The 13,340-nt window shown below is 43.1% G+C and overlaps 1 protein-coding gene across 1 annotated transcript; it reads left to right on the top strand.

The window, feature by feature from the left end:
* The first annotated feature begins 5,955 nt into the window (after positions 1 to 5,955).
* Positions 5,956 to 10,874, top strand: LOC102051136 (proto-oncogene Mas-like). Its single transcript, XM_027804161.2, has 2 exons — positions 5,956 to 6,264; positions 9,622 to 10,874. Exon 2 carries the CDS (start codon positions 9,643 to 9,645, stop codon positions 10,588 to 10,590), a length of 948 nt encoding a protein of 315 aa, XP_027659962.2. The 5' UTR covers positions 5,956 to 6,264; positions 9,622 to 9,642; the 3' UTR covers positions 10,591 to 10,874.
* Positions 10,875 to 13,340: the final 2,466 nt, after the last annotated feature.

Below are 13,340 nucleotides of genomic sequence, written 5' to 3'. Positions count from 1 at the left end.
GGCGATATGCAATGGACAGCCTAGGCACATGGAAAAATAAAGACAAGTGATTCATCAGGTTTCTTCATTATTGAAAATGAACTATTTACCAGAAGTGCATACACACTAACAAATACATAGGATTAGGATTAAGTTTATGAAGTGGGGGGTTTTGTCTTTTTTTTTTTTTTTTCTTTCTTCCCCCTTATGTATTTAATTTCCCTGCATGAGACTTCAGCCATGTCTATCACTGCACTGAGGCAGATGCACTCTGTGATATGTGCCTCCACCCTGGTCCTCCAGGATTTTGAAGGACTGGGTCTGTGGCTGGCATGCTAAGGACAAGGCCAGAGTGTTCACCTCCAGCACCATGGGGCATACAGATATTTAAAAGTATGTTTGCCCTCAGTGTAGACCAAGTCCATGATAACAGTCTTTGTAAAAACAGTGCCTTCAAGAAAACCTGGAAGTATTCCTTAGAATGCTGATTTATAACTAAAAATGATCTTTGAATTGTTGTTCAGAGAGGAAATGAAACCACCCACAGAGCAAAAATAAAATCTCCTGTGTATATACATTTTGAAACATAAATTTGCAGCTTCATGGGCTGAACAATGAGTTCTAGGAAAATTGTCTATCATGGTAAAACCAACACACAATTTCACATATAACTTACTCTAGTACTTAGTTTGCTCTAAATCTCAGCAATGTTCCATTGAGAGGAAGGAAGAATGAAAGGGTCTTTTCAGACCTCCTGTCAGCATGGTATGAATTTTACTCTGTACTGATTTGTGATACACTCTGGGGGATATTCTCAAGGGTTAATTTCTGTTTAATGAAGCCAGCCTAGCTGGTGGTGAAAGTCTTTTTATAGGCAGAACTGCTAAACTGGGGTCCTTTACAGAACCTGTTCTTTTTCTATTGATTGAGAGGGGCCTAAGTAAATTAGTATCACCAGGATAAAGTTAACTTCAGAGAATAATCCTTTTTCTCCCCTAAAAGTAGCTCAGAGTTTTCCATAATGCCATTCCCCTTTTATGTCATTCCCCGCCCCCCCCCCCCTTTTTTTTTTCTGTGTGTGTGTGCATACTATAGCTAAACTCCTTATCTCTAGGTGCTTCTACATCTCTACATTTTCTTTTTTCAGACATGGTCACATTCCAGTGTGAATGTGGGGCTTCTTTGGTTTGACGTGTTCCAGCTATAGCTCCTTGAGTAGTACATGTCACTAGTAAATAAATTGCGTCTTTTAAAAAGAATTAGTCCTTAACATTACCAACTTGCCACTGTGCAACCAGATATCAGAATTGCTTGGCTCAAAGAAGCCAGGAAACCACTAGATTAAACTCGTTACAGGTTTTAACCAAAAATAGGTTTGAAACAAACTATCAGCTGTATCGTACTCATCCTAGTGTCAAAACTTTCCCAGTCAACGTTGTTAAAACCGCCATGGCAAATCCTGCTCAGTGAAAAGGCAAGCAGCTCTTCCTGTTTGTGCAGGTGATCTGAGCAGATCAGTGGAGTGATTAATTTAATTCAAATTATCTAGCACCTATTTAAAATTACAGCAAGGTCAGAAATTCTTGTGTAGGCAAAAACTAGTCAAACATCCACAGGAAACATGGCAATGGAGAAAACCCAAAATTGCTCTCAAAACCAAAAAGTAAAGCCTAGAGAAGTTGAGAAACTTAGGGACTTTTCCTGTGCTTACAGCTGTACTAGCAGTAGGTAACAGGTATTCAGGGAGCAGGGGTAAAATTTACATGGGTAATTCCTTTTCTGATACATCTCCAAGAAAAAAAAGATCAGTAAGAACAATGTGATCTCAATTTCTACGTAGTATCACCAAGCTGTGATCCTCATCCCTCCTCTTTTCACTTAGCACTGCCATAGTGTTCTACAGTAGGCAGGGCTGTGCAGTAGCCAGTGGAAGAGAATCAGCTGGGCTCCATCTAGGAGAACTGGCAACCAGTGGTTCAGAAGGGAGTGATCAAGAGATAAATGATCAAGGAAAACTACATTCCTGGATGATGGCAGATGGGAAGCTCCTAAGCTAACACAAGGTGTATATTTTTGAAAAGATTGAAAAGATATGACCTGTTCACAACAGGCAGCTGTGTCCCTCTTGGTGAGGCCCCTGACATGACCACCAAATGACATTTTACAGTGGATTACATCTGCCTCATTCCATCTCATTGACTTATGTCACACAGGCACCTATATCTATATCTGAGCCAGTCATATGCACTCTTTTTTCTTGCCTTTGCAGGGCAATTCACAACCAGCCTAAGGTGTCTCCCTAAAGGTGCGATGCATTGCATGCTGGAGGTGCTGATTTATTTCTGTTGACTCTAAGAAGATGACTAGAATGACTAATTCAGTACAGGACTCCCACAAGTTGTGTCTTACCTCTAAAAGTATCTTTTCAGGGACAGACTAGAGGTATATGACATAATGCAATCAATTGCAAAATAAAATAAATAAATAAATACAATGTGGACTGCTAACATTTCAAAAAGAATGAGAAACATCTCCTTATTGCAAGGGTTTGTCTGTAAAATCTCAGGTGGTTAATGGGAAACAAAATAACAAAACAACCTAATCTAGGACTACAGAATTCGCTCTGTACATGGTTTCAGCCAAAGACAGCCATAGACAATTGATAACTTTATTGAGAATTTCTTTTTGTGTGTTCACATTTGTTCAAGAGGAAAGGAAATGAGGAAAAGCAAAGAAGAAAGGAAACAAACAAACAAAACAAAAAAAAAAGAAAAGGAAAGAAAAGAAAGGACCCAGAGAACCTGGAAAACTTACCTCCTCTGCGTTTGGAGATCTAATTTTTTGTGCAAGGACTGTATGATTTTATCTCCTCAACACCTGCCTTCCCCAGTAAGAATGTGCTAGAGCACAGAGTCTTTAAAGAACATAGAATAGCTTCTGGAAAGCTTCCAACGCCTGCTTAGGAGGTCGCCTTTATTGTATAATCCCACCTAATTTAATTTCTTGCTTTCCTGTACTGCAAGTGCGTCTCAGTTTCGAGAACTGCCTTGATGGGCGGTGGGGGTAGCCTGGCTGGGCCCTCCTGCACTGACTGATGTATTCACAGCCCAGCAGCTGAAAGAAGGCTGAGAAGAAAATGGTTTAAGTAGCACTCTTTAACCCTCTCCAAGGAAATCTCCCACCTCAAGGGCTCTTGGGGATGGAGGAAGGAGCCTTAATGAGGGCAAGGCATGAAAGGAAGGGGTAGAGGAGAAATTAACTCTGTCCTGACTGAAAAGTTTAAGCAAACATACATTAAAGTAATATCAGTCAGTGATAATGATCTTATGAAGGCGTTTTAGGATTTCTACGGTAGAAAGAACAGCCCATGGATTAGCTGAATAATAAACTGAACAAGCATGTGATGTGACCTAGTCCAGTTAACCCTTTCCAGAGTCCTTTCTTAAGCCACGCCTTATGGTTTTCCCAAGTGCAGAGGCCCATTAAATCCACTGCTTTGGCTTTATAGCATTGTGAGGAATAAACCAGTTCTTTTAAAATTTTTTGTGGTCCAAGAAGAAAACATATGAAACACAAATCTACATTAAAAAATCAGAGAGATTTCTAGCAGTAAGGCGAAAGGCACCATTTTCTGGGGCTGGCAAAGGGTTCCCTGTCACAGCAGTCTTTTTAAGGGCAGGTTAGGCACACTTCTCTTGGTCCTGGTTATGCTTAAGTTTTCACAGAGGTGGAAGATGGCCTAGGTTACCTCTTGATGACGCTTCAAGCAGTATTTTGCATGAAATTTCGTCACTGGCAACCCAGTAAATAAAGCGTCTTGCAAGAACTTGCATGTTTCAGCAAAAGTCAGCAAATTACAAAGTTAAAAAAACCCCTTTCTTTCACCAATCAGGAAAATGAGGGAGGAAGTCAGCTATTTTACGTCTTTGGAAGACAGACATAGACCTGTTAGAGTGGGTCTGGAGGAAGGCCATGAAAATAATCCAAGGGCTAAAACAGTTCTCTTATGAAGAAGAGCTGAGAGAATTCAGCCCAAAGAAGAGAAGGCTCCTCAAAACATTCTTGTGGCCTTTCAACATAGGAAGGGGGCTCATAAGAAGGACAGAGAAAGGCTTTTCAACAGGGCCTGTAGTGACAGGACAAGGGGCAATGGTTTTAAACTGAAAGAGAGTAGATTCAGATTGAACATATGGAAGAAATATTTTTATGAGTGTGGTGAGACACTGGCCCAGGCTGCCCAGAGCAGCTGTGGGTGCCCCATCCCTGGCAGTGCTCAGGGCCAGGCTGGACGGGGCTGGGAGCAGCCTGGGCTGGTGGGGGGTGTCCTTGTCCCTGGCAGGGGGGTGGACTCGGTGATCCTTAAAGTCCCTCCCAACCCAAACCGTTCTACGATTGTATGCAATTTTGCTGTCAAGAAGAGCCTCATCTTCCTTAAAACGTCTGCAGCCAGAGGTGAATCTATGAAATGAAATGCAGTAAAGCAAATGGATATGCCACTGCTCTGAAGTCTACTCTGTATTTTTAGCCTCTGACTTATGGGTGTCAACAAATAGTTTCATTCACTGCCCATTATTTTGTTTTGTACCCATTTCTTGAAATTTAGAATGGCCCAATAACCACCAAGGTAATGTAACCATCTCCCAACACAGAATGCCAGCAATTCCATGCAGTGAGAATGGAAATCCCCAAATTAATGGGGAGGTTAAATACTGCTCTGGGTTAAAACTAGTCCTCTAACTTAAATACCATCTTACAGGGTAGCCTTGAGCCCTGGCTAGGTTAATAAGGGTTAACAGCAGTCATTATAGGAAACAGAGCATTGGGTAAGAAAGTAAAAACAGTCTGACAATCTTTGGGAAAGGAAGAGGAACAACAACTGACAGAAGAAGCTAAAGATGAACCATTGGATATCTGGCCTGCTAAGCTAATTTGGGCCACACCTTCCAGTTTCTGTACCCACTGACACACATGGCAGTTATTTGGCTAGCATCATACTCATCTTCTTTTGTTTCCCTAGCCAAATGGACTAGCAGAAGTAACCTAATGCACAAGCCTAAATCAAGAGTTGCTGGTATCTCCTGTTGCAAGATAGTACCCTATGAGGATGTGCTCACTGCCAGAAAAGGAGAAAGCTGTTTCCTCCATTTTCACTCCACGTACTTTGGATCTGGACACCATGGTGGTGGCAGCTCATGCTCATGGAGGGACTGTGCGTGGTGAGAAGATGAATGAAGTGTTGTGGGTGGGTAGTGAATGCTGGCAAGGGGCTGTCTTGATAAAGACATGAGGTGGTGAAGAGGTGCAAATTTAATAGTGGGCAGAATGGGGCTGAGGCACTGTTTGGGGGAAAGTTGTGAAACTGGAAATAGAAGCATGAGGCTGGAGGCTGTCTTGAGGGATTTTGTGAAATCGGAAGTGCCTGAGGCGTGGTGAAGGACTGTGCTGAAAGACAGTATGAAGTGGCAGGTAATACTGTGGGGTGTGAAGTTGCATTGAAAGAGCTGCTGACATCAGAAGTGGGCATTGTGTAATGAAAGCAGCGCAAGCAGTTTGTGCAGTTGGAGCTGCTGAGCTGTGGTAAGGCTATGGAGTTTGGGTGGATCCTTCTCCAGGAAAGATTGTGTGGAGCAATAGCATGGCAACTTGTGTCCGGAGCAGCTGTGGGTCAGAAGAGGACACTCTGTGGTGATGCGTGTGTTTGGCAGGGACAATAGGTCCTTGGGGGATGAAAATTTATGCTGAGGGAGGTTGTGAAATCGTCAGCAGGCGTTATAGAAGAGGACAGACAATTTCTCAATCTATGTGTCCCAGAGTAGCGGTAAGACATCCCCTTCAAGGACTGTGAAACTAGAGCATCTCAGGGACACAAGCAGGAAACAAAGCATCAGTGCAAGAGGCAAGGAGTAATTTTGTACAAACTGTTCTTGTTTGCTTTCCACTGTGAGACTGGCTGAAGAAGGGAGAAGTAGTAAAAAAACACATTTCCATAGCCGTGACAGTGACAGGTTCCGTACAAAGAGGGAAGGGGGAAGTGGTTCAAATCTAAGTGACCACACACAATAAACTAGATATTTCCCCAAAAGAGTGATTGGCTGGCTGTCAGATGTCACGTTGAAATGACCGTGGCTTTTAAAACAGTGTCTAACTAGCCCAGCACTACAGTATGACACAAGAGTTTTATCTGGACCATATGTCACAGAATACAGGTGACATTTTTACCCGGCGGATCCATACCAGGCGGCTGCTGCAAATCAATCACTGAAATACCAAGGAACCCACAAAAAGGTGAGAAATTCTTGAGTGGTAACTTTGCTATTGCACTCTGTCTAATGCTTTCTGTCATGCTCTTGGAGACATGGTGAAGGGAAGGGAGGAGAAAAGAAAATGCAGGAAAAGAGATCAAACATTTTCTTCTGCTGGTTAGAAATTCACTGTAGGTAAGAAATTGTCTCGATCATTTTCAAGACAAGAAGAGCTTCATTATGGACACCCTTTTCCATGAACAAGGCTATTGAATTGCTCTAAATGCACCTCTGTAATATGTCATTATTCAGAGACATAGCATTAGCAGTTTTGATCTTAGAGGATCGCTTAAAATTAGCCAAGAAAATAAAACAGCGTGACTTTCTGTCCATAGCCTAATATGTCTTTGTGGTGTCAAGGCTGTTCAGACTGACATCTGCCACAAGAACTACATGCTACTCAGCAGGCAGACCACAGGAAGGATGTTTAATCTCAAGAGAGAAAAAGACCACCTAGACTCAGTCTGCTGCTGTTTGATGCTCCTTTCAATAATTAGTTTCATTAAGGAAGTAGACTCCTGTCTTGAATGTGTCTTGGAGATAACAAGAAAGCAACCTATAGCAACAGTAAAATGTATGGGAACTGTGAGTGACTTTTTCAGTATTCTTTTCCATGGTCTACAGAAGTCAGAGAAGGATTTCTTCACTTCCATTACAGTGGAAGGCAAAATTATTGATGTTTTGTCATTTATCCACAGGGCATCCATTACAGCCATATCTGTACCTGACAGCCTTTATGCATATATGATCAGTGACACAGGGCCATGTCATTTAACATTAGGAAATAGGCTTGACAAGCTGAAGTTAGAAAGCTAATCTGTCATTGTGTAAATGCCCAGTGGAGAGAGATGTACTTCTGGAGAGTCAGTTGCCTTCTGGAGACAACTGCAGCAGGGAGATAGAGTAGCCCCTTTCCTAAAATGGGCACCGAGTCAGAAGGCCGAAGTAGACTTAGACAGAGCTTAAGTGACACCTAAATGTTCATGCCCTCTTCAAATCAATTGGAAATTTGCTTCAGGTTACACAGGTAACTTGTAGCAGAGATAGTGTCGCACCGGGTCTTCTAAAGGCTGGGAAACCATTTAACCACTGCGTCTTCCCTCCTCCTCACAGCATGCTTGGTTCATAGAATTAGAAGCTGCTCCAGCTACTTTTTACTGTGAATCAATGTCTGATAATTTGCTGCCACGCCAAAAGCAAGTAGTGAGGAAGTGGACAAAGTCATAAGGCTGTATCTTTTCAATTTGCTTGCAGCAGATGTTCAGGGAAGAGGTAGCCTTGCTAGTGGTGTTGGTCAGGCAGTATACTGCTCTCTCCAGCTACGGAAGGAGAAGGTGAGTTTGAACTTAAGAATGCTCCTGTTGTGAAACTGTGCTACAACAGAGATTCTGTACATTCTGAAGAAGATGATGGTATTTGTTTTCCACAGTCCCTTTTAGTATGTACTAAAATTCTTTCTTTAGAGGACCACTAGGGTCTTAATGTTAGAAGCTTTCGAGGTCCCATAACAGCTGAGCATGAAATCATCCAGCTTCCTAAAAAAGAGTATGGTGCAGTGTCAGAAGTTCCCTGGTTTCAGTCAGCCATAAGGGTTTCACATCCTGCATGCCCTGGTGAAGTTAAGGGTGGAATTCACCTCAGCTAACTTAAGCTGTCCACACACTAATCCTCTTGCTGAAGCTGGCACTCTGCAATGTATCTGCTGTCAGCAAAGGCAGGCAGGTGACTGCACACCTACCTAAGACACGTATTTTAGAGTAAAATACATGACCATTGGAGGTGCTCATAACCCTCCCGTAATTCAACCAGCAGCTCTAAAGGCAATGTTAGAGGAGATGTTTGCATTTTTAATGGCAAAAGATAGGTGTAACGGTCGCAGCTGAATTCCCAACCAAGCACTGCTGGCGTAATGTGGCCAGATTGTCTCCATCGCTCCAGGCCATCAGCTGGCCAGGGAAATCACCTGCATCGTGCATTTATCTTGCCTCTATCCAAGCAGCACTGAACACAGTGTGCCCAGGGTGCTGAGATGAAACAGTAATGATTCAATCTGTCATATTTTGCATGTTTATAGAAGTCTGCCTTTGTGTATGCTGCAGCATTTTACAAAGAGAGAACAGACTATTCATGCTGGTTAGATCGTTCAATCATTCATATCTCCCCAGCTCTCCCCATTTTCACTTGTTCCTCTCTTTTAACTATCTCCTGCTGTCTTTCATGACACTTCTCTACCTTCCCATGTCACAATTAATAACTGGTGGGGAGAGGGGAAAAGAGTCATGCTGTTTGACCTTGTCAGACAAAAATAAAGGCGTGAAATCTATTTTTTTACTCCCCCCCCCCCCCCCTTAAGATTTCTCATCCAGATCTCAGTATCACAGGCAGAAGAAGCAGAGTGAAATGCCTCAGGGAATGGGGTGAAATAATTATTTGAGTCATAATTCCAGTGTCCTGTGAGGATCAGACATTTTGTCCCAGATATGGTTCTTCCAGTTTCTCTCTCTGAGAACGAAGTTACTGAAGGGCTGACTGTGTCAAGCTCAGTTGTTTATTGTCTGTACATAGGGCTCAATAGAACAAGCCAACCACACTAAACTACATCAACATAAAAAACTACCAGCTATTTTGAGTACTCTCTACCGTGTTTTCTGGGCATATGCATAGGACAAAACTCGATCAGCTTTCGTGCTGAATAACTTCTATGCTGATTGCCCAGCACTTTCACACACTTTTGGCAAGATTCCTTTCACCTAATCCTAGCTATATGAAGCAAAGACAGTTATTGCAGAGTTGTTAATACTGGGTTCTCTTTGTATTCAGAAAAGGGGTACTTTTCAGACATTAATCTAAGCCAGGCGTCCTCAAACTACGGCCCACGGGCCGGATACGGCCCCCAGGGTCCTCAATCCGGCCCCCGGTATTTACAGAAGCCCCCTGCCCCACCCCCGCTGGGGCTTGGCAGGGGGAAACCAAGCAGCCGCAGATGACTGCCTGCCACTTCATCTGCGCGCCGGCCCCCTATTTAAAAAGTTTGAGGACCCCTGATCTATGCTATAATTGCTTTTTTAAGGTATTTGTTTACCAATACTGACTGCAAAAAGGACCCTCAATAAATGATTTTTTAAAGGGAGAAATAAACTGCGATCTAACTTTTCCTACATGTCGTATAGAGTTTCGCATTAGATACAAGGCCTCAAAGGTCTGTGCTCCAGGATCAGGCATGGCAATACCTCTCTAAATCAAGCTTTGGCTACGAAGTACTGGAATTCCAAATACATCACCAGGTCACCATGAGGGAAAGTCACACTGTAGTTACCATCTCTCTCCTCCCTGCTTACAGGTCTGTCTGAAATCACTCATAATGAGTACTTCAGCTCCATCAATCTTCCTTCCAACTGCAGCCAGCCAGGCTCATGGGACTAATCAGAGTGTGAGTGTGGGACAGCCATCATACACGGTCCTCAAGTTCATGGAGAGCTTCTGCCTCATCAGCGCTGCCTGCGGCATGGTGGGAAACGGCATGGTCCTATGGTACCTTGGCTTCCGCATCCGGAGAAACCACTTCACTGTCTACATCCTGAACCTGGCTGCCGCCGACTTTGGCTATCTCCTCTGCATCGCCATTGAGACGGTTCAGTACCTGATGCAGTTCAATGTTGGGGTGCAGTTTGGGATATTCCTCTTCCTGGATCTTTTCATGTATGGGACCGGCTTGTATCTCCTGACCACCATCAGCATTGAGAGGTGCCTGTCTGTCCTTTGTCCCATCTGGTGCCGAAGCCACCGCCCAAAGCACTTGTCCGCCATCATCTCCGGCCTGCTCTGGGCTCTCTCCCTGCTGCTGAACACACTCGGGTACATTCTGTGCACCGTTCGCCGCTCTGCCAGGACCTGCCAGCTCCTGCTCATCGCCATCGGATCCCTGGACTTCCTCTTCTGCACACCCCTCATGCTGCTCTTCAGCCTCACCCTCTTCCTCAAAGTCAAGTGCAGCTCCCAGCACTTCCGAACGGGCAGGCTCTTCACCATCATCATGCTCACCATCCTCTTCTTCCTCATTTTTGCTGTGCCTCTGAGCATCCTCATCCTCTTTGACTTCTTGGGCTACAAATTCCTCTACTCCCCAGAGATCGGCTTTGTGCTGTCCTGTGTGAACAGCAGTCTCAACCCTGTCATTTACTTCCTTGTGGGGAGCTACAGGGATCGGAGGATCAAGTTCACCCTCAAGCTGGCGTTCCAGAGGGCCTTTGAAGATTCAGATGACAAAGACGAACAGGATACCCGTGACACAATGACTATGTCCTCCTAAAACATCGCTGTGCCTAACACAGTAACACTGGTCTGGAGCTGAAGGCCAATAATTTACAGAATTTAAGAACTCTGAGGTATTGGGGGAGGTTTACCTCACCTAACCTTCAGTATCTTCATTGTAGATCTCTACCCTTTAGCTAGTTATTTTATATTGTCTCTGTGGTTGATGAAAACACACAGGTACTTGGACCACAGAATTCATCTGACCTGTATTAGGACCACATTGAAAGTGCCTATTTTTTTTCAGTGGCCATTAAATGATTTCAGTTTGGTAAGGTGAAATGTCTTGGTGTCTATATTTAATCAAAGAAATCCCACTCAGAATTTGCAGTTCACTCAATAAATCTCTGCCTTTCAGAGCACACTAATATCAAATTCATAAATTCTCAGTCACTTTTTACTCAGATCTCTGAAGATGGGAACCAATCCTCCTCCTGTTGAAATCAACCACAAAATTCCTGGAAGGAGAGTGTATCTCTCTCTCTCTCAGTTTTAAGTACCTGTATCTCAGCAACACACACAACCTTTTGCGGCTCACAGGCTGCACAATTCTTTGCTTCCTAATATGACCATTTCAAATAGTGAAATAATTCATGCCCTAGAAGTTCCTTTCTTCTATTAACTGGGGAGGTTTCCATGCCATAGAATTGTGATGAAGTAGAACAGGTCTCCAACCCCACCAACTTGCCTTACAACTTTATGCGAGTTACAAGCCCCCTTTTCTCATGTTTCAAAGAAATACAGGGCTGGAGTTGCATATTATTTTAGCTTCTTCCAGCCCAGGACAAATTAACTGCATCTAGCTACAACATGCATTGGATTTTTATTTCTTTCTTTAAGAAGGACAGATAAGAACCTATGGTTTCTAACATCTCTTCTACCAATAGAATTAAAATCAAGGATAGGGAAAAAATAGGAAACAGAAGGAAGATAAATAAATACCACAATTTGCAACAAATTTTTCTCTAGACCCTATCCCTTGAGATGCGAGATGTGATTATTTGAAGTGTTGTACTGACATTTGCTCTTTCAACCTGAATTGACAGAAAAAGGCAACACAGGTCTAATTTTCTTTGAGAAACCTTGCAAATTTCCCCTTCATGCTTTCACCTGCAAATATTTTCCTAAAGGGAAGCTGCATTAATCTATTGTTTATTATCTTTTTTTTTCTGTTTATTTGTCTTTTTACTAATTTTGAAAAGCACCTAAAAGCAAAACAATAGTGGTTCACCCTAATGTCTGTAGTTGCTCTTTGCTTCCTGTTTATAGTTCCTGAAAGCTGAAATCTGAGTTCCATTTCTACTCTTCTTTAATTTTTAATGCTATTGTTCTGTAATGTACATATAGTTGATTCAGATTAGGTCTATGTCATCAGTTATTTTTAGTAAATTTTTTTTCTTCTAATTTCTACTGCTGAGGGGAAGAGAGCACCCATTTATCAGAAAACATGTTTAAAATGTTTTCCTTTTAAAATCTGTAATGATTTTATTGTTGGAAGAACCAAAACATTTCCATTATTATTAAAAACACCAAAAGCCTTTTTTTAAGAAGAAAAAAAAATGTATTTAAAAGAATTATTATGCTTAGAAACAGCCATCAACTGATAAAAACATACAGAGTATAAACTGAAAAAAACCTTTCCATCCTGACAGTTTGTCCTTAAACATACCCATCATGAAGACATGTGGCACTGAATGTGAACACGTTTTACACGTCACATTAATGTGAACATTTCACATCCAACTCTGGACATTTAAAAGGTGATGCCTGCATACAAACCACTATTGTCGACACCCTCAATCATCCATGGTAAAAGACAAGCATTCTCAGGAATGGCATTGCAAGATATTTGCAGTGTATCTCCTGTGGTCCAAAAGAAGTCAGTGGTAGGAACCGCAAGGAGATGGGGATCATTTGCAGGCTTTTCCAGCCTAAACTAACACCAAGATAGTCATCCCAGCCTGCCAGGGAGAATGCTCTCAGCACCTGAACTAAGTTTGTCCTCTGAATTGCTCGTAATCTCTCTGGAAGGATGCCAGGGCACCCAGAAGATCATCAGTCGGGCACGAGAAGGGTACATTCCTCAGGGACCATCAACCCCCTGAAAAAAGCCCACATTTCTGCTTCCCTGGGGACAGAAAGGAGACAGGCAGCCCAGGCCATAGGTGTTGAGTGTGCTCCTAAACGTGGTCCACATGCCAGCAGCATGTGATGCCTGTGAGGAATGGTGTCACCTGTTCCCTGAGGGCAGCAAACCTAACTCCACTCCTCTGAGGAGTTCCTCGACACCAGAGTCTGAAATAATCTTTATTTTCGCATTGATTTCAGCAGAAAGCACACACATTACTGTTGGTATTTCTGCAATGCGGTTAAAGCCTGGAGGAAAGGATGCATATGGGCATGTAGATGCTTCAGAACAGTCCAGTTTTCACCACATGCAGGGGAGTGAAGGATCTGATTTAGTTCCCTTTCCCAAGCCTCTGTCTCCCAGTAATTACCCCTACGCTCCCCTTCAAGCAGCTACCCCATTCTCCATTCCAAGAGCTTCTACAACAAGACCACTTGCCTCCCTCACCCCAGCCTACCTCAAACACACCTCAAAGGAGCAGCCTTCCCCTTGCAGCATTCCCCAGCATCAGCTGCCAAATTTCTTCTTTTACACCCTTCATGGAGATGTGGCTTCATGCCACAAGAAGGAAGAGGCAGCAGCTAGTAAGAGAAAGCTACATCCTCTTTGGGAGTGTCTGG

The sequence above is a fragment of the Falco cherrug genome, chromosome 10, assembly GCF_023634085.1.
Source record: "Falco cherrug isolate bFalChe1 chromosome 10, bFalChe1.pri, whole genome shotgun sequence".
Taxonomy (NCBI): Eukaryota; Metazoa; Chordata; class Aves; order Falconiformes; family Falconidae; genus Falco; species Falco cherrug.
Note: the sequence above shows the minus strand (reverse complement) of the source record. Positions and strands in the feature narration are given on the sequence as shown.